Source organism: Pezoporus flaviventris, unplaced genomic scaffold (assembly GCF_033815535.1).
Source record: "Pezoporus flaviventris isolate CSIRO_AGI_PZ_B2104156 unplaced genomic scaffold, CSIRO_AGI_Pfla_v1 ptg000083l, whole genome shotgun sequence".
Lineage (NCBI taxonomy): Eukaryota > Metazoa > Chordata > Aves > Psittaciformes > Psittacidae > Pezoporus > Pezoporus flaviventris.
Genome location: NW_026892631.1, coordinates 12,634,585 through 12,656,399, shown reverse-complemented (window position 1 = coordinate 12,656,399; position 21,815 = coordinate 12,634,585). Strand labels below are relative to the sequence as shown.

General features: G+C 39.6%; 1 protein-coding gene across 1 annotated transcript in view; it reads left to right on the top strand.

Moving 5' to 3' along the window:
• Window positions 1-423: 423 nt before the first annotated feature.
• KCNK2 (potassium two pore domain channel subfamily K member 2) overlaps window positions 424-21,815 on the top strand; it is a 104,361-nt gene continuing 82,969 nt past the window's right edge. The window contains exon 1 of the mRNA XM_061475439.1: window positions 424-924. Within this exon, the coding sequence (XP_061331423.1) occupies window positions 891-924 (34 nt within the window). The 5' untranslated portion in view covers window positions 424-890. The remainder of the gene's footprint in view (window positions 925-21,815) is intronic.

Genomic DNA, 21,815 nt, shown 5'->3' with positions numbered 1-21,815 from the left:
TCTTATTTTTTAAGGAGTCAATAAAAATGCAGTTAATATGCCTCAAATTACTGACAGCTGAACTTGGCAAATCTGAGTGCAGCTGAAGGTAGGGAACTGAATAAATCAGGATCCTTTGTCAACATTTGGAACTGGGATAATCATAATGCTGCAGACCATGGGGAGGAAGAGTGGAAGTTACAGAAAATAAGATCAAACTCTAAAGAGTATTTTATTCCCTTCTTTTTTGTGCTGATCAGTAACTCTTGATACAGTTGAGAGAAGATGCTTAAAAGCCTGGATTGTGACTGCTGCTTGGGAAACTCACCAATTAAAAAAGGAATAGTTGCAATGTAAATCTTCCTCCTTTAAACGGTGGAGCAAATTTTATACTTTGAGGCACACCTGACTCTAAAGCGTATTGAGGATCTTTCAGCAGCAGTTAAACTACATGCTGCATGTGCATGTTTTACATGAATGATGTTTAAGAAAAGAAGAATTAGTGGAAACACTGATTTTTGTCTATTACTTTATAGTAAAGAGGCTCTGGTCTTTTAAAACCTTCTGGGACATTTGACATGCAATTATTCCATCTTTTAAGGGACTCGAGGCAATTTTGGTTCAAGTTTCTAAGTGCTTCTTAACCTGTTCAGTCAACTGCCCTTTGTAAAGTACTATGAAAATGTAAAACATTACATGAATGCCATGTATCATAAATAACTTACCAGTTTATTTTTATGTGTACATTGAGTATTTTGGGCAGGAAACACAGAGAGAAAACACACGTGTACTGCAGAAGAGAATATGTCATGCTGAAATGACTTGCTCGGAAGACTTCTTAAAAACAGCAGTAAAGGAAATGCTTGATCTTAGAACAAAAGCATGGTGACTTCTGACTATTGCATCACCAAATGAGGAACCCACAAGCAAGACATAATTTTTACTGTAAGTACCACTACTACAGACAAATACTTATTAACATCAAACTTTACATTTCTTATAAGTTTCGTAACTTGAGGTGGTAGATAAGAATGTAGAACTAGATTATTCGATTCATAATTAAATCAGAAAAAATGCCACAATGATGTACATATCCATTCTAGAGAAAGGTGTTTTATTTCAGTTAATGGTCTTTCCTTTGAAATCTTGATTTTGTAGTAAGGTCTGTTTAGACATGAAATGTGTGTATGCACGGAAGATTTGCTACATCCAAATGACATAATTACATCAGTTATCAAGTATGCTGTTTACTGAGAACGCTTATTTGGGAAGATGGAGCTATCCTTAATTTTGCTGTGATCACAAATATCACTTAAATACTGCACATAATTTATTTACATATAACAGTGTGATGACTGATTTGGAGTTTGGAGATTGAGAAACTATTGAATAGAGTGATTTTTACCCCCAAAAAGCCCACTTTAAATGTGTTTTCTCTGAAACATCTTAATGTGAGTAATCTACTGCAGTCAGATATTGGAGATCCTTGCGATTTTCTTTAGGAATTGTCAGCAGGTATGTAAGTTTTGGCAGGAAAGTTTTCTCAGGACCTGAGGAAAATCTTAGCCAAAATCTCAAGAAGAAAAGTTTAATGCTGTAGTGACTGCATGAAAGAGAAAATCTGCAGAGCTCTATCAGATTAGAGACTTGCACTGTAGGTTTCTGAATTAGAGATGAGTCTTTCAAGCCAGGAGTCTCTCAAGCCACCACAAAAGGAGGTTTTCTTTCAAAGTAGTATTTCCTTTGCTTTTGTCTATCTTTTTTTTCCTTGGTTGTTGGTTTTTTTTTTGTCTTCTTTACCCCCAGAATAACTTTAGAAAATGTCTGCTTCCTTCCAATGTGATGCATGTATGGTTTTTGTTTGTGAGCAGGAATTTTTCCCTTCTGCTTGGTTGTCTGCAGTCTTCATTGAACATAAGGGTAAACACAACCATAAGTACTTTGTCGGGCTGGGGATGAATAACTTATCACCTTCATAATGAACCTCTAGTGCCATGTAATAGAACTTAAGTCTTTGGTGCAGTTCTGTTGTTTGCAAAGTTTTGTGTCTTCTTTGGATCACTGTTTCAACATTTCCGAAAGTGAACTAAAATTTCTCATTCCTTTAAATGCTTGATTATGCTGAAATGATGCTTTCAAAAATGCATAGAACTTTTTATTTATTTTATTTTTCACTTTTCAGCTTTTTGGTGTCTATTGGGTGAAATTGCAGAAACACAATATTTATATGTGAAAAATACTTTTCAGAAGAACAGGGAAGGAAGTAGTAAGTCTGTTCTCTCTGAAACAAAAGAAAAACCAGAACAGAAACAAGCCAACAAGATCAGATGTGATTTGCTCTGAAGGTTGTGTCTAATAGCCATTTAATCTTTAGAGTTATTGATCTGAATATCTTTATGGTTATCGGTGCTATTTTGGTATTTGCAAGACATGTGTTGCAACAAAAGCCATGATCTAAAGTGAGAAAGGTGAATAAAGAGAGGTAAGGAAAAATCATGAACAGCCTATTATCACAACCAGCACATCAACTGCTTTCTCTGAGAGAACTGGAGAAGCTGAGGTGAAAGGTTGTGAAGAGAATGGAGGAGAAAATATTTCCCATTTTTCTAAATGCTTTAGAAACAGGTATTACATTTGAAAGCAGAGGAGAAAAGTAGAAGGCTGTCCCAGAACTGAAATTCACTGATTGACCAACCGCTTACCTTGCAAATATATTTGGTGCATCCTAGATCATGCTTCAGGCAAATAGATGATGTTTTATTCTTGTAGCCTCTGTTCTGTTATTCCATTAGTCTTCAAACTTCCTAGTTTTCTAGATTAGTTAAGGAGCTGCATCAATAAATATAGGCAGGCACTTTTCAGCCCACTACAGCTGTAAGGACTTAGTTTACAGACATATTCTAAATTTATGTATGCTTAGTATGTATGCTTTGTGTTTCTCCGGGCCCTTGATGAGAGATCTACTGTGATCTAGATTTTAAATTTCATGTGTACCAAGGGCAGGAATGGAGGAAAGCTGAAAAATGTCTTGGAGAAGATAATGGGACAGGGTTTGAAAACCCGATATAAGCAAAAATCTAGATGGTGATTAATTCCTAATACCTGTAAGCTTTATGAAGTCAAAAAGATAAGCAGTGCTGACAAAGCATATTTGAGAAGTTGAGAGGCATCATGTTGAGATTAACCTTTCATACTTCCTTTTAATGTGATGGGTTGATACAGATAAAATATATGGTGGTTTAATTTTCTTATACACATAACCACTTCCCATCTTAATCTGTAATTAAAAGAGAGCATTTACTTTCTTCATCCACTTCTGGAAAAGAAAGGAACCACTCTATGTTGGCAGGCAGATTCATATAACATTCAATGCTGTATAATGCAGAGATCTTCAGTATGATGCGGTAAGCCACAAAATAACACGAAGACAAATACCTTTTTGGCCTCCTTCCACTGTTTTATTTATTACATCCTTCTTTATTTTTGACTGGTGGAGAGGAAAAAAAATACTTGACTTGAAGTAGATGCAATTGCATCTTTTAAGACAACACTTACTGCATGAAACATTGCAGCAAATGCATAGAGTTGTCCATGCATGATATTTGAGTTACTCAAAGAGAGCACATCTTTCTAAAGGGAGATCAGAGTGGGCTGGGAGAGGGATGGTTTGATTACAGTGTTCCCTGTAAAGATAAAATGCAGGTTCACAGTGAAATGCAGTATACCATAGTATGGGATTCCACAGCAGTCTAGTACAACTTTCCTGGGTTTGGTTTGGTTGGTTGGTTGCTTTTTCCTACCTCAGTTTCACATCCTCAGGATTTTAGGCCAGCTCTAAGAATTTTTTTCTCACCTGTTCTGTCTGCATACTTTGACTGTTCAAGCTGCTCAGGTTCGGGTTCCTGTTGATACAAACAATCCAAAATGTTTGAGCAAAAGAGTCCAGTGGGATTTTTCTGAATAAGCACTGAGTTACAATAGCCATGACTTTGAGTTTTGGCCTCCTTGTTGGAATAGCATTTTGCAACAGTTGAAGCATTGTTGCAGTAGCACTTTACTAAGTCAATATCAGTGATGACTGTTGCAGAACATCAGTCTATCTTCAGTGCTCAGCTTCTGTTCCTAGTGCTTTGGAAGAAACTGGAGATCAGCTTGCTTTCATCACTGTTTAGTCCTTGAAATAGTAGGAACAGCACTTGATGGAGTAAATAGGTGCCATTGTAAATTGCTGTAGCTGTGATAGGTGTAATGCTGTTTTGCAGCTGTGCAAGGTTACAGCGTCAAAGCAAAGGGTTCTAGTGGTGGGACCAAGGGAAGGTGAGTGGCCAAGAGCCAGCAGTGACAAGGATGTGACTTTTAGTGCTCGCTGTATATGGACTTGGGAAGAAGAGAGAAGAACTGAGTAGTTAGTAATACAGGCATAAGAGATCCCATCGTCAGAAAAAGGATGCCTGGTGATAGAGCTTTCTACAGAGAGCTTTTTAACTCTCCCCTTTGTCAGGCTAGATCAAACTGACCTGAGTACAGCTCTGCAACTTTCCATCCCTGTGTGCTTCAAAGAATTAAAGTCCTTTCTCTGCTTAGACTAAACAATCCCACTTCCCTAAAATAAGAAACAATTGTGACAGGACTTTTACTTTAATCCTTTTGCTGAAACGCTGATGGTTAACAGAGCAGCACTAACACCAAGGTTTTATCTTTCTCAAACTTCAGCAAAATCAGCCCTTCAAGAGGAATACTATGACTATGTCTTTTAATTCTTGAAATAAATCCATTGCTTTGCAGGGACACTTAAATAATTAATCAGCATGCTTTATTTTATGTGTTTAAAAAGACTGTGTTCTGTTGTGACACCCTGAGAAAGATTTTAGGATTGCTCTTTAAAATATGCTTTGCACACATTCTGCAAGAGTCTGCACTCTCAGATCTATAAAGACAAGTCATTCTTAGGTGTAAAAGCAAAATTCCTTTGTTGGTTCGTAATGTTTTAAACACAAATCCATTTTAATTGGTGCATTTATTTCAGAAAAATACGAAACAAGAAACAAGACTCGAGATACACGAACCCACACGAAGCAGCAAAAACGTTCAATTGCTACCCAGTGAGCTTGGAGCAACGCATTTTGCAAAGTTCTGCTTAAAAAAAAAGTAGAGATCATTATGGGTTTCTTTTTAAATGAACAGTTTCTTTGATTTGCAATATCTAAAATGCTTCAACTAATGCCTAAGCTAACAGAAAGACATTTGCCCCCTGTTTAGGGCACATACTAAATATCAAGCTAGATGGAGTGTCTTTTTTCTTAAACTGAAACTAAAATTCCTTCTTTTCCTGGATGAATCGTCCTCTTGTAGCAGATAACTTTGCATGTTGCCAGGGGCCACAAAGTAGCACTTTTAGGCAGCTTTCTAGTTTTAACTTTGAGGCAGATCTTTGATTCTGGCTTATGAAGTGCATTTACAAACAAGCAATGACAACAAAAGTCTACCTTGAAGTTCTGATTCCAGCTGGCAAGAAACTGCATTCTAGAAATGCATTGTCTGTGTAGGGATCTGTACAAGTGTGAGGCCACAAGGCTGGTAGCACTGAGTGAACAAGGAAGGTTCAGCTGGTTCATGTCTCTGCCTGTTTTGGCTGAAAATGGAGATATTTTAAAGGCATGGGTTGGATTTTAAACAAAGATTTAATGCATTTGTGGATCCACAAACATCACTTTTTCAGAGAGAAAAAATCTATCTGAAAAATGTTAAAAAAACTATAATGAAGAATGAAAAACTGTTTTCACTGTGACGGATACGTTACTGGGATTAATAGGCAGAAGAATTGTGATTCCTGGAAACTAAACATTAATAAAGTGATAGTCATCAAAAGCTCCAGATCTGATCTTTGGGTCAAATTAAAGTCTACTACCATCATCTGGAGTGTCTTACTTCAGGGGATCTTCAGGGATATCCACATATCCCATATTAGTTTATATGACCTCTGTTAGATGAGGAATGCCTGTTGTGGTTTACGTGTAACACAAAAAAACCTGCCTCTTCTTGTGAATTCTGAGTCTGCATATGAAATAATTCAAATGTTCCAAATATATCCTACCATCTCTTTGGATCTCAGTTAATTTTTGTCTTAGTCTTGGACTCTTTACAACTTAAACCAGCCACTCATTTAAAAGCTTGATGGTGAAATCAAGTGATTCAAAATACATAAACTGAATTAGGAAACTATTTTATTTACTTTGGGATCAGGATTAAGATTATAATATAATGCTTTTTCCTGGTGATATGTGGTGGGAAGAGAAGCCCAGAGAAGAATAACTTTTTTTTTTCCACAAGTTTATTTAGCAATGTTAGGAGTTGTTGTACTGGAACAATACATTGGACACAGATAGATCAGCTGGAAGGCAACTTGATGGAGCTCATAGCCTCACTTTTTCCTACTCCTGATAAGTATGTAATTCTCAGTATATAAAATCAGTTGGATTCTGTACAGGCATAGCAATCCTTTCGGAATTGACTGACAAGTGAAAGAAACCCTGCCAATCCCGTGTTCTGAGCCAAAATATGTTGCTTATTTCTGTGTTTAACTGGGACCAAGCCTTGCATCAAAGCTGAAAAAAAATATTTTTATTTCATATCTTTGCACTAGAAATGTCAGGCATAGGTTATACAGGAGAAAAATGATTTTGGCTCGTTCTAAGATTTAGAATAATGTATTCTCCTATTATAAACTGAGTATCTGTTAATACCTGAAAAAAAATCTTTCTCAACAATCACTTGCATGATGGACTGGTGGTTGCTAAACTGCTCATTTGAAAACGCATTGAGTTGCACAGTAATCTCAGAGCCTCCAGTTTTATTATCCTTTAGGCCACTGAGAAATGCCTGCTGTTATGTTGCTCTGTTTTCATTTTCATCATGTTCCAAACCAGAAAGGTATCACTGTCTCAAAATGTGTTGGTAGGTAATAGAGAAAGGCTGGAGAAAGGTCGTATCTCTCGCAAGCTGATAAGACCATGTAACTTAAATTTAAATAGAAACCACATTATATGACCAGAGATAAACAACTTCTGGGTTGTAGTATAATTTATGAAATAAAAAACATTATCATTAAGGGCACCTGGGACTGTAGCACTGATGAATAAGGCAAAATTCCCATTAAGTTGCCTGTAGATATACGCTGGGTCCTTGCTTGGTTGAGGTGAGGTCATTTGTTTGGATTCTCTCTGCTGCATCTAAGCCTCTTACTTTTTCCCACTCTTCACAAAAACACGTGTACAAAACAAAAGCTCCTCAGTGGGAGACATGCCTACATAACAATTTTATCTTGCTAATACTGCCTTTATTCTCTCAAACAGATCTTCCAATTTTCCCTCCTACCATTTGCTTTATATTTGCTCACAAAACAACTTAGCGTATTGTGTGCACTTAAGTACACAGAGGACAGTTAGTAGAATGCTAAAGAAAGTGCTGACACCACGCTCTGTTTTCTCAGACTTGTAACTTTACCTCCAAAAGACTCTGGCAGAGCTGCTGCAGGATGCCTTCAAAGTCTCATTCTGCCCCATTCCTTGGTTGATGAGGATAGCTTCAGAGATGTTACCATACGGTGGGAGGGATGCAGAGGCCACACCAGAACTTGTGCAGGTGGTCTTTGTCATGTGAAGGACAGGACCTCAGCTCATATTCCCATCTATAAACACATGGCTTGAAGTTGTGCTGCCTCAGTAGCTCTGAGAGTTGAATCTTCACCCCCTTTTTGGAGTATTCTAACAGTTTAAGTCAATGATGCCATGCTGACTGTACATGCTAACTCACACATACACCAAAAGAGTTCTGGTAACTGACACATATACCAGAAGAGATCTGCCTTCAGCCCCACTGTTCCTATAACATGGAGAAATCAGAGCCTTGAACACCTGATTACACACCTGAAAAAGAGACTGTATTTGCCTGTTACAGTACCAGTGCTGCCCAGACTGCTTCTGTCCAACAGTGCTGTAGAAAAAGAGATAGATCACCAGGGTCCATCTGTAGTGTGCATGTTGCTGGCTGAGCCTCGTGTACATAGTCTGATCTTTCACATGAATAAGATTTGCTTCCAAAGAAATCTAGGCAGGCAGAAATCAAACATTGGAGCTGAGTGCAACATCTTGAAAATCACAATGAACTTGTATTTTATACCTTTTGTGAAGCTGTGCTACCTCCAGTGTAACCTTGGCTATTGCAAAGGACCAAATCAGATACTGAGATCATATCCACTACCAGTTCATCTAGGAGAAGGTTTCTAGTTTTCTTGAGGCCTTTTATAGAGTGTTGTAGTGCTTCAGATGAGATATTGACCACTTTTAAATGTTACTGTAATTATTTTAAGGAACTTTGAAAACCATTGGTCAAGAAGAGTATAAAAAACACAGTTGCAGAAATAATCTGGTCTGGGACTGAAGTGGAAAGACATATAGCCCTTGTTGCTGATGTATATGCAGATATAACACAATGGAAAGTGATAGGCATCATCGTACTTTTGCTTTGATTTGGAAAACCCATGTAAAGGATAAACTGCAGGAGACTGAGAGTAAAGTCCTATTAATGTGTGAGTCACTGCTGCCTTGATTTGATGACCACTAGAATACAGTGAACTATGAACTGGCCAATAAACTGAACAGTTGCAAGGAAGTGGCAAGGAAGGCCTCACCGAAGAGCTCTGGTGATGAAGCTCTGCCCTGCTGTCATCTCTGTTTCGGAATATGAGCTATACTCCACCATCTGTCTTCTGGGCTATGATCCTCTCTCTTCATACCATCAGCAAACACAGAGAGGCAAGACATTGAGGAGATGCTGCATGCTACTGCTCCCCTTGTTCTTTGTATCTACTGCTTGGGGTTAAGTCCTTTCTGAGGCTGAGGCAAGTACCACCTAATGTGAGTGCAGTGGCTTTATAGTCGTTCTGTGACTCATTGACCAGCTCTTAGCCTGTGCAATAAAAGCCACTGAAAGTAACAGTACTTGTTCTCTTCAAGATGGAACAGAATTCTTACTTTTAACAAAGTATGTGATACAAAAGGAAAATTAAGTGTAAAACTCCATTGAAACCAATACTGAAACTCAGTGAAATCAATATTTCATTACAGGTATTTAACTGGCCAGTTTTGATTCATCATTGCCTGTGTAGCAAGCATTCAGGGAAACTTTAGCTACTTAAAGCTACTGCAAGAATCTTGGTTTTCTTGCTACATAAATGCAGCCTTATAGTATAATGTCCAAAAGAAGCTGATATATAATCTATACCTTTAACCAAGGCAAAGAAAAGGTTAATTTAGCGAACAAGGAATTGATAGCAATGGTATACTTTTGGTATTCTTAAAAGATACACAATACATAAAAGTGCATCTGAAAAGCCTATCTTTTATGAATACAAGGAGAAGAAACTGTTTCAGCAAAAGTAAAATCCTCAGAGAGAAGAAACCATGTGTTACTGACCTTGCAAAATATACATTTCATTTATACACTTAATTCCATTGATCCTGTTTTCATACAGGCTGTAAGGAGGCTGGGATACTCATATTCAAGAATCTACTTTAAGTTTCTATTCAATAGAGAGAATTACCAGCAGAAGCTGATGCCACCACTGAGAAGAGCTCACCCAAACTGCTATTGTGTGGTAAAAACAAGGCACATAGGTGAGGAATGAAGTTCTCTGTAGAAGTTTTCTCTAAGTTACAGATCCTACTGCTTCCATAGAGAACTGAGCGCTTGTGCAAGCAACAGAATATCTTCACAATGCCAACATGCTTAACACAAGCGCAGAGCCATGGAGTAGGGTGACTAAAAAGATCAAATGGAAAACTGGTGGACATAAAATGTCTCTCAGCAGAAATGCAATGACAGGAAAGAAAAATGCAGTGATATCCAGGAAAAATGGGTTTTGGCTTTGCAGAAGTAGCTGGTATTTCTAGTAACAAACACTGCAGAAATTCTGAGTTTAGCTGTGGGCAGAGAACATCTTCTTCACATAAAATCAAGTATATTTAAAGCTGTGGGGGGACAGGACTGTAACAGGAGAGTGATAGCAGAACTGTGGATGTCTCCAGCTATCTGACTTGAGAAAGTGCTTTATGGCAGTCTCTGTGACAGATCTCTAGACAGAAAATCATCAAGTCTTAAGCAGAGGGTTGTTTCTGGCACAGGTTGGCAGTTCCCAGAGTTAAGAGTGGGGTGGATCTACTGTCATCTCTACTGAACTCCCCATTGCCCATTCGAAAAGGCTTTTCAAAACGTACTCACCGATCCATTGGATATTGTACACTTCTTATTTGCAACTAGCATTAAAGTGTGCATCAGAGCTCTGTTTCCCTTAATCGATGGGAAAAATTATGGGGTTGGAAGTGTGCTTTTACTGAGTTTATTCAACACTGCATAGTGCCTTAGCCATGCACAGCTTTTGTGCATGGTTGCGATTACACACTGTACTCTAGCTACAGGTGTCTATTTGCATCACTGTAGATAGCATATATAGCAATAGGGACGTAGAATGCTCATGAAAGACTAATGGCTTCATCCAGGTTGATGGCAGACAGAATAGGCAGCAGGAATGCACATAGGGCACAACAAGGACAAGGCTACCATGAAGTAGGGATGGTGAGAAATTTTTTTGAGGTCTAATAAAACGTCTTTCATGACAGAAGCCAGTTCTTCAGGAAAAACCCCTTTGCGCACAGGAAAGCGCCAGTCTATGAAACTGAAACTTCCCATGGGAACCTGCATTTCAGCTCCACCATGGACACAATAGTGCAACTGCTTGATACTGCCAGGCTAATTGAGGTGCTGGATTAGGCAGATTACTACTGTCTCTTGGTTCTTCCATATTCCAGGTGAGGGTCCTGACGTACAGTTTAGTTGCTTTTGCAGGAAGTGTGAGGGTCTTTCTCTTAGTTCTTAATCAAAACCCCCCAAAGCAAGCAAGCAACCAGAGCATTCATTCTCACAGTATATGGAAGATGGCATGTGAAGAGAAGCATGCGTGGGAAGATCCAGCTTCTGACTACCTGTGCAGTCAGTGCACATGCTGCCTTCTTAGTTTAGCTTCAGCAATTACTTGGCTTCTTAGATCCTCCTCAGCAGCAAATAATATCAGGCTATGACACACTTTAGACGAAACAAGGAAAGGCTTTTATTTACCCAAACTAAGAAGAAGAACTCTTAACAGCACAGAAAATGGAGGTGGAAATATCCTGAAAGGAAAACATTTAGATAACCAAACAACCCACAGTCAGCCCATGCCCACTGCTCTGATTTGCTTTCCTAGCTCTATCCATAAACACGTATTTTGCTCCCTGTGACTGCTGCAGAAAGGGGTGTCCTCCTATTCACCAGCATATTTTTTTCTATTTCACATGGAAACAAGCAAAGACTCTTCTGCGATTTCCACACATGTGTTATAAGCAGCAGTATATTGTAGGGGAGAGTAACCTTGCTAACCTATGCAAGTAGCAGAGAAGAACATGAGGATTATTTTAGAAAGGGTAAAAAAGGGTCAGTAATATGAAGAAGCAGAAAAAGCAGACAAGGGGCGTTCCCACTGCTTTTTAAATCTCTCTTTAAGTTATTTACTTGGCACTTTGCTCACAAATTAGTTTTTTTCATTCATCTTACTATTTAATCACAATTTTTAATTATCCTAGTAACTTGAGGCTACTTCTTAACTCAGCAATAGCTTCATCTTCTGTTAATAAGTGGCATATATCCTTGGCTTTGACGCTTACTTGCTGTGTTTTGGCTTTGGAAGAGCATGCAGTGCAGGGCACCGCTATTGCCTCTGAAATCTCCAACCTTCTCAAGTTATCAGTACAATGTTTCACCCTGATGATGCTAATGTAGCATAAAAATGTTCAGCTTTCACTGTGGTTCTTAGTGCTACTGTTGCTAAAAATAGAGATCAGAGAACAAGTTCTTAAAAAAACAGGGTCTATTCTTAAAGACATTCTTCCAGCTGAATTTTTTCTCCTTAGTGTGGAAAAGGGACAGCCTTGTAGGTTGGAAGACAGAGCTGTAGGTTGGAAGAGAGTTACATCTCAGTCAGTGTGTGTGATTGAGACATTTTGGGATTAAAGTCTTGGGCTTTTTTGAGCCGCATGCCAAATGAACTCCCATGCTGGGGTTACAGAGCTCATGTGGGAGTGGCTGCACTGGTTTGGAGGCTGCTGGGGGACATGAGCCAGTGGGCATGACTTCGTCTGGGATGCAGAGGCCATCCAGCCCAAATCCACAAGGGAACAGTAAAAGATCTGGGCCTTGCTGAGCTATCCACTCTCCCCACAGCTCTCTGAAGTCTGTGTGGCTCTGTGAAGTCTGGAGAATGTGGCTTATGGGTTCAGGAAGGTTGACCATCTCTCCACTGCACCGAGCCCCTGAGACAAACCTCCTTGTTTTTGCAGGCAGCTTGTCAGAAAACTCTTCTTCATAAATTGACCAAGCCTCTGTTTTACAATGTTAGGTTTTTGTTCTCATCCTCTCTGGTGAAAGAAGCTGGCTCCTCTCGTGCTTTTTGTGATTTCCAGCCAAAATTTATTCACAGTATGGTTTTGGGTTTGTGCCAGCATGGTCCATTAGCAAAAAAAGTTCTTTTTCACTGAGCTACACATTGCAATCAGATGTCTTCCTAGCCTCCATTTTGCCAGAATAAGTGATCGGAGCTCTCCCGGTTTCCTCTAACACAATCCATCTAGAAGTCTTTTCTGCCTCTTTGGGTTAATTTTTCTGGAGCATCAATGACTACAGCTAAGTGCCCTTTTCCCCCTGATGTTTGACTGGGGCCAGTGAGTTATCATGCAGCACTCTGATAGTACTAGCTGGCCAAACGCCACCTCCTATGTGTTGTTAATACTAGCAAAACTAATCAGTAGAAAGAAGATGGTGGGCTTAACCACCGAATTTAAGGACTTCTAATAGATTTGGTTAAAACAGGCTGTAAGGGCCCAGCTTATTGTGTGGCACTTCTTTGTATTCATTCAGTGATAACACCAGGATCAGGAACCAGAACACACTGGACCCCATGGGTAGTTATTAGGTGCCCATATGCAGTTTGTAGATGGGTCTGAAAGAATCGATACCCCTAAATGTGTGATGTTTGGTGGCTTTCTGCAGGGGCTGGCCACACTGGGTTCCTTTCAGAAAGTGCAAACTCTCACCATTCACTTATAGGAGATCTACTGTTCAGAAGAGACTCCTTCCTATGGCCACAAAGCTTATTTTTGACTCAGGTTGAAGCAGGGGTTTAAGCATCATTAGACCCTGCATAACCTTAGGCAGAAGTGTAATATTCCGTATGCAATGTGTTCCTTTGAACCAGAACAGATCAACTGCAAAAGGAAGAGGAACAGCATCAGCTTCCCTCCTTCACAGGCTCCAGAATTACATAGATGTGATGTTTGTCAGTTTGCCCATTGCAATTAGAAAGATTTATCACAGTTACAAGATCCAGCCTGGCCACTTGCATTAATTACCACCAAGAGCACCCTATGGTATCTGGAGAAGATACAGAAAAAAGATGCATGCATTCTGTGTCAGGAAAGTAGAATAAAATGGGAGGTTTGAAGGACCTGGAATAGCAGCTGAGGACTACAGCTATTGCTTCTCAAGAAATGCACCAGGCAGAGGGATTAAAGGAGAAGTTTGCCTCTTCAAAAGGGAAAGTTTCTAAAGGGAAAGATGGGCACAAGCTAGCTACTCTTTTTTTTTCCAGTTACCTCAGGCCAGAGGCAGTGGATATTATTTAACAAACTGCAATTAAAGTAGAGCAGTCTAATTACCAGGTTGCACTAAAAAAGTCAAGTCACGCTCTTTGAAAGAATGAAAATCTGAGAGGATTAATTGCCTGTGAAGTGCCTACAAGAGAAAAACATGTAATATTTGTAAAAAACCCCAAACCCCAGAGCATTTGTTTTTCCCTGTTTGTGGGATCCTAATTTTGAGATCGTATTGCAGGAGATAGCCCAAAACTGAGAGAAAAACATGAGAATCTGCCTTATGTTTGGAAGGAGCTGTATTAGTTTGCCAGGCTGCAGAGCACTTCTGGATAAGAATGCAAGTTGCAGAAAGAAAAGAGGTGATAGCACTGTAGACTGGGCTGACAACCAAGTCTTACTTAAAGACAAAATGGATTCACAAAGTAAAACAGTAGCTTCAACAGCTCAGTTCTCATGTGGAGTGAATTTGCAAGAAGCAAGGTGGAAGTTTTCACTTGAAGGAAAAGATGGGGAACTAAACAAAGCCTGGTCTTTGATAGAGCTACTACTCTGGCAAGAAACAAAACTGTCTGTGGGAAGCTGTACCTACAAGGAAATTAAAGGTAAGTATTCTGCACAACAAAGCAGATTGTTCCGTGGAAATTGCTCACACAGAGTGCTATTTCAGATGACTGAAATGCCCCCTTGAACAAGAATGGAATTGTTGTTGCTTGTAAATTGACTATTGATACCCAGTTCAATATGAAATCTTAAGTCAATTTGAATACAAACGAAAAAGCCAGGTTGTGCAGTGACAAACTCAGTTCAGTAATAGCTGTGAACTAACTAAATAAAATTGCGAAGCAGTCTCTTGAAAACATAGAGTTTAATTTATTGTTGAGGGAGACAGGAGCTGGAAATGCATGTGGTACTTCATCTCACGGGGAGAATGTATAAACTAGAAGGCCAGAAGCACTTGGAGGTAGAAAGCAAAACAGCTTTTAAGAAACCCAAACTATAGCCAAGATATAGGCAGCAAAGAAAAAAATAGAAGGCGAATTTCACAAAGAAAATGAGATTAAAACAGTCACTAAGTTGTAAGAGAACAGTAAGGAAAAGGTAGCAGAAAGATCAGAAGTTGTTAAGTGTACATTCATGAGGAAAGAACCCTTCTATCCATGATCATGATATCCATTATATATTTTGGAAATCTGAGAAACACGTGTCCATTGCAAAGGAGGAAAATGTCCCAGTTCCCTCAGTGCGCATTTCCAGTTGAGCACGCAGAGAGCTGAACCACAGCCTGTTAAAAACTCCTTGTCCACAGAGATCGCGCTATGCAGTGTTGTCAAGTCACTGTTTTCTAGGCCCCTTTGATAAAAATGGACAGGACAGCACTTTTCCACTTCAAAGAATTAATGAACTAAAGAACACTTCATAATGTTTAGCATATATATATATACTATTGTAATGAGGCCAATACACATGGCTTACCTAGCTACACATAGAAGTCTAGTACTGGAGAGAAAATTCATAGTAAGGACTAAAGAAATAAGTCCCTTTAAACAATTGGCATGCCCTCCATCCTAAATTAACGGTGGACTGTGTTTTGGCTTGGGTCATATGTTGATTTTGATTATGATGGGTAAGTGGGTTCCTGCTGTAGTTCCACTTTACCCAAACCCAAGCTGTGTACACTTTTTTTTTCAGGTACACTTCTTTTAGTGTTTGTCTTTTGAGCTTTCCTGCACTTGGTGTTTTCTGAGAGCTGTGCTCTGCTGAACACCCACAGAGACTTCTTAAGCAGGTCGACTACTTCTGGTCATGCTATGTCTGAGTCCTTCCCACTCCGAAGCAGATGCAGGCTGAATGCCACTGCTGTACTGGGGCAAGACCCAGGCATGTGCTGATCCCTTGTCCCCTCACCTCTCAGACCCAGTTCCCATGCCAAGGAAAGCTGAAGCCCCGCACCTGAGCATGAGCCAGGGCATGTTGTAGCCGGGCGTTGGTCTGAACGCTCTGTGGAGCAGGACCCTGGGGCATGCTAAGCCATGCATGGGAACATAAATACAGACATAGCCATAGATAATGTGGGAACTGAGTGCCTGTAAGTTTTCAGGCTTCCTTTGAAGTCGATGGGAATTTTCCTGAGTAACGTATGCATAAAACCGGAATAAAAGTGTTCAGTTTTTGGCCTGTTAGGACACGGGTGCCAATAGTAAATGCTTTATTGCTGAAATCATAAGAAGCTAAATACTTGGGGAATTAAGAATACACTACCCAATGGCTTGCTGGTTAAAGCATTCTTAGGGAGGTAGAAAATGTGGGACCAGATCTCCTCTCCTGTCTCCTGAGCGGATGCTTCAGCTACTGAATTCAACTGAGTACTGCCTTTTGCCTCTTTCCTCTCTCCCTTTCCTCCATCCCTTCTCCCTTTTTATTCCATCCTTGTCAAGTACTTGAAGAAGCTCACCAAACAACATCTGGAATCTGAGGTGCAGTTGGATCCTTCCTCAAGAGACTTAAATCCCAGTGCTTGACAGGGTTTAGTACTCTTCCTGTAGTGTTGCCCTGAGGCTGGTTGATAGCAACTCCTGGAAGACCGCTGTGAGTTCCTCTCATGGGTGGCTGACTTTCCCCATATGTTATACAAGGAGCTCAGGCTCTAACCATATGTTATAACTCAGGCTCTAACTTTGGTGTACATCTGTTGTGGTTAACCAAAGCTAGATGCGTCACAGCAGAGCATAGTGACTCTTAAAACTCTGTGTTGCCTAAGCCCAAAGCCCATAACAGCCAAGGCAAAATCACAAGAGATAATGACCAAAGCTGGGCTGACTTTATTTACAGTGGTGTAATCTAAGTCAGCAAGATCACATCAATACATAGTAACTGACAAGATGTCAATCTGGAGTGGAAGAAACACCAAGTCACCTGCCCTTGTCCTCTCTTACTGCAGGCAGCTAGACCATGTAATTCCTTCCATAAACTGGTGACCCTCCAGCCTCCAGCTTGACATTTTACATTCAGTAGCATTAAATTGATAGGAGTCTAAGGAAAGTACAGTTCCAGACTTTACTACTGCAACATCTTGTAGGACAGTATGTCTGTAGTAAGGGGTCCAGAGTATGATTGCAGTAAGATAGGGAGTCCATGCTGCAGGTCAGAAAGTCACGCATCTCAGTGCCAGTAGTCTGTTCAGTGAGTGATAGCTCTAGCTTTGTTGCATTATACGAGTGTATAAACAAGTTAATTAAGCTACTAATATTTATTTTAGTATTATAAACTCCTTATGATATATCGATATGTTTTTAGTATTATAGTAATAATTAGAACTTACAGCTAGTGTACAAATGCGGTATGCGTGGACAATACAGATGTGTGCCTATGTAAAATGGGGTATGTTGAAGGATGCATTGCTGTTGGTTTATCAGTAATACATATCCCTTTAATGTTATTTACTTTAAGAGAAAGATGGGTTTGATACTTTAAATATAAGTTGTGTTTTTCCATATATAGCTTTCTGTTGAATATTCTAGACAGCATCTACTGTGCATATACTCTTCCCTAAGTGGTCATTTTGAGTGGCTAATAGGTCAGCAGTTATTGACAGGTTGCTTTCTTGTCTAAATATAGAGGAATGTGTGTATCCTTGTACACAGCGGGTGTTCGAGTAATAATGAAAGTGATTGATGATAAAAAGCTTTCTTTCTACTCTTCTGTCATCAACAACCAATTGGGATCAAGAGAACACTAGGACAGAAATTAATCTTCCTTCAGTTATTCTAAACAGTCAACTGATGGGAGATTTCTTTGATCTCATTCAGTTCAAATTGATTAATTCTGTTAATTGCTCTGTTTGAAGTGAGTTAGCAGGAATTTGCTGCGTGTTGCAGCATCCTTGATGGTTTGTCTTCTTGCGTGCCAAACAATTGAACTTGGGAAAGAATTTGAAGGGAGGTGTTGTCAGTGTACTGTTTTCTGACTAAGACTGATGATGACTATTAATGATAAATATCTGTAGAGTGATCAGATGTAATTTGTTTCTATACTTGGAATTTCCATTGAAGCTGTCATTGGTTAAAATGCATAAACAGTCCTTGGAGCAGGAACTTGTGTCTTCCTCCTCCAAGGGAATACATAAGCACAAAAATAGGAATGTTTTCTCTCTCTGTCTCCCTCAGTCCTTTACCCACCTCATGAATCCTGAATTCTACAGGAAAAACTGGATTACATTAGAGCTCTTTAATACCTCCTGGATTATGGGATTGTCATAAATTTAGGGAGGTATGTCAGCTGAGTAGGTTCTGATTAACATTGATAGTGGAGGACTAATCTCCTACCTGGAGTCTGTTTTTTCAGTAAGCAGGCTAAATTTTACAAGATGGATGAGACACTTGGGCTGCTTGGGGCTGTAAGAATCCACTGACATACACTGAAGGATTTGCCGCACACTGAGGAGATGGCTGCTTGAGGTTCATCAGTCATACCAAAGTCCATCTTTGCTCTAACTAGCTTTCAGTCAGAAGTGAAATTATTATACTAAGAAGTTAAGATTCAACCATAATAATAAAAGAAATATATCTTGAGAGAGGTATGAGAAATGAAACAACAAAACATGTTGTAGATATGTCTCATTCTAGTTAGGCTTCAGGATGATTTGTCTTTCTCATGGAGCTAGTAGGCACTTAAACCAAAGTAACTTCCAAAGTAATTGCCACTGCCCTCTGAGGCTGGGATCCAGTTTTCTGCTGCATCCTGCCTGCCACAGGTTGGTCTTTGCAATATAAAGATGCCTTTGGAGTACCCTTCTGTGATAGTGTGGGCTCAGCTGGAAGTCAGCAGCTAACTGACTCTGAAGAAACCTTTTATATAATAGGGAGGAAAAACAAGCTCAGTACTTGCTCTGGGCATAAACAGATCATTTACCTGTTCCTGGTAAAGCTCTTTCTGCTGGTGGCAAGGGAGGTTAAACTTTCTAAGCACCCCTCTAAGTATATTACTATTTATAACACTGAAGAGTAAACCTTATTTTACACAATATGTGAGAGCAAAAAATACAGCTCAGTAGTATTTGCTAGGGACCAGGCTCAGACACAGGACAGAGCACTTGAGCTCAGTAATGTGTTAGGATCAGGGATTTCTATGCGTGGCTTGCTGGAACTGGGGAAGTCTGAGTGACAGGCTTTCTCCAGGAAGCTGAAATGTGGAGTTAAATTCCTTTATGCAGAAGAAACAGAGTCCTTTTTCTCTTCGTCCTGAGAGAGTATTCTAATCATTGCACTATTGCATAAAATCTAGTGGAGACTTCTATTTGTTTTAAAAGCAAGTGGTAATCATCTCTACATTTTGCATGAAGTTTATTGTGCTGGACTTCCAGAAAAGCCAAATAAACTCCCCTGAGGAGATAAGTAAGAAAGGCTTATTTTCTGGATCAACTGGGTATAAGAAAGCCATTAGTGCTGAGCAGCATGGTAGGAAGTGTATTTGTGTCCGGAAGCAGAAAACTTGCTGAAACCCACCAGTGGTGAAAACTGAGCCAAGCAGAAATGTAAAGAAATAGTGGTCTGGGAATCCCAATTTTGCATATAGGTGCCTGTGTCCAAGTCTAATACCACCTCTGTCCCCTGCATTATAATATAGGAAAATCCGAAGTAGCTGACATAGAGGTAACTCCAGAACTGGAGGCAACATGTACATGCCATGGATGTGCTTAGCATATTTGATTCTAATTCCCAAAGGGCTCCTTTTGTGGGGTTCTGCTGTGGCATACAGGTATATCCCAAATCCACCACACCTGGATTTTCTGTATATTTGCTAGCAAGATGCAGGACCTACTCCCTGGGACCCTGTAACTTAGGGATATTTTCTCCACAAGTCTACTTTATTAGTATTGTGATTATAGCTGACTTTCCCAAATATTGGGGACCATTTCTTATGAGTGAGAAAAACCATCAGATCTTCCCTCTAAAATAAAGAAAGGAATATGCAATGGGCCCCCCCCAGAATCTGATATAAATGTTTAGCCTGAGGCTTCCTTACTCACTGCTTTTGTTGCATTTCTTCTATTGACATGCTCTTCCTGGATAAAGCCTGAAGTAATCCCCTTAATATGTGAAGTTGTTAGGAGAGAGAACATGAAAAGCTCAGAAAGCAATAATTTCAGGAATTGGTTTCCTTATGGCTTTTCTATTAACTTTTCTTGGCAATCCTGCTTCTTAAATGGGTATCCTCCCATTTTTAACAAAAAAAACCCAACTGAAAGTTGACATAAATCGTTTCAGGGATTATGCTATATGTGTTGCCAATAGAAGTAATTCAGAAAAATAATCATTTTTATTGAAGAATACCTTTTATACTGGCATAATAACTTTTTATAAGCTCACTTTGCACATTTATGCGCTAGAGCAAGTGATCTTTTTTGGCAAGTGATTATAAAAATGTGAAGTTGTGGAGGATTTTAGGAATAGGAAAACCTTCATGTCTAGGCTGCTAAAATGCCATGGAAATTTCCCCCTAATGATTTTAGCTGGTTTATGTAAAGGGGCTGTATAAAGTAGCTTTCTCGTCAGTCGCTGTCCTAAGAGTGTCTGGTTCTATTTAGTGCCTGGGGTATTTACATCTGGGATATGTTTTTATTTGCTATACGAAGAGGGAAAGTGTGGGCCAATCTTCCCCTACATTTTGTAGCTCCATTGTCCTTGGAGCCAGAGACCAGATTTTAATGTTCCCTCTAACAACTGAAAATATACCAGGAAACGGCCAAACAGTGGCTCTATTTCCTTGCATGCTTAGCATCAGTGGCACGACACAACTGAAAGACTTTATTTCTAGCAAAAATGTGAAGATAGATTAGCAGATACATTAAGGCTGCAAAGATGAGTATGAACCTGTAGCCTGTTCTCCTGCCAGCACCATCCATAGGTGCCAGCCCAAGATTAAGCCACCAAGCCCAGAACTTCAAGGTCTACTACACTTCAAAGAAAACACAGGGGAGAGTGTTCAAAGATGGAAGTGTTGAGCGATGCCAATGCACCATGCATCTGAATGGTAGCAGTTTATGCTTCTTGCTGTCCAAGCACCTTGTGAAAACTGGGCTCTGGTCACCAAGCTTTCTGCCTGCATAGCGCTAGTGGTTTCTTTATCACAGCAGAAAGCTTTAGAACAAGCTACATAATAATAACAATAATAATAATAGACTACCAAATGGTGTCTTTCTGTACAAACTCTGTAGCATCTTTTCCAGATGTAGCTGAATATGCAAAGACTGCCAGAAAATGGAGAAATGGAGTCTTCTGTGCACATTTGAAAAGAATTCATTGATTTCGTTGCATTTTCTTTTATGGCTACTGCCATGTAAAGCAAGCCTGGTGGTTTTAAACCAGAGATGATACTTAATGTTCTCCTTTTTCATGTCCTCATTGTATACTTTATTTCTGCTAGCAAGTTCTTTCATTATCCCTGCATGATACTGATTTAGGGCTATTTTCTCTTGTCTTTATCTGGTTTGTTTAGTTACTTCCAAATTGTATTTGTGGATTACTCTCCAGGAATAGCACAAATGCTATTTTAGGTGTTTTCCAGGGTCCTCTGTAGTTTATTTTATTTACAGATTGTTGTGCCATACGTCTGTTTCACTATTTCCAGAGTTCCCTCAAATGTGGATGTAGTACTTTCCAAATATAAAAATCAAATCCTCAGCTCCTCAAGACATAGTTTAAAAGCAAGCACTTGCTTACTTACTCAAGGAAAACTCCCTTTAGCATCAGCATGAACTCTGGCCGTTCTCTTGTCAGCCCTGGTGTGTGCAGTCTCGTACACAATCTTTTTCTTTCCAAATACACCACGCTTTTTTCCAGCCTGCAAAGACAATACTGAGATCAGGTTTCCACCCCGTAAGTCATCCAGCAGCACCATGAAAATCTATGAGGACAGTTGCATGCTTGGTCCTAACGGGTGTGTGGACAGCCAGATATAGAATCTAGATATTTCCATTGTCTGTCTCCTGTTTGGAAGGGACCACAACCAGCAATAATGAAACACAAATTACAAACCAACAGTTTTGAAGAACATTTTGATGATGACAGAAAACCATTTTGTAATCATCCCACAGCACCA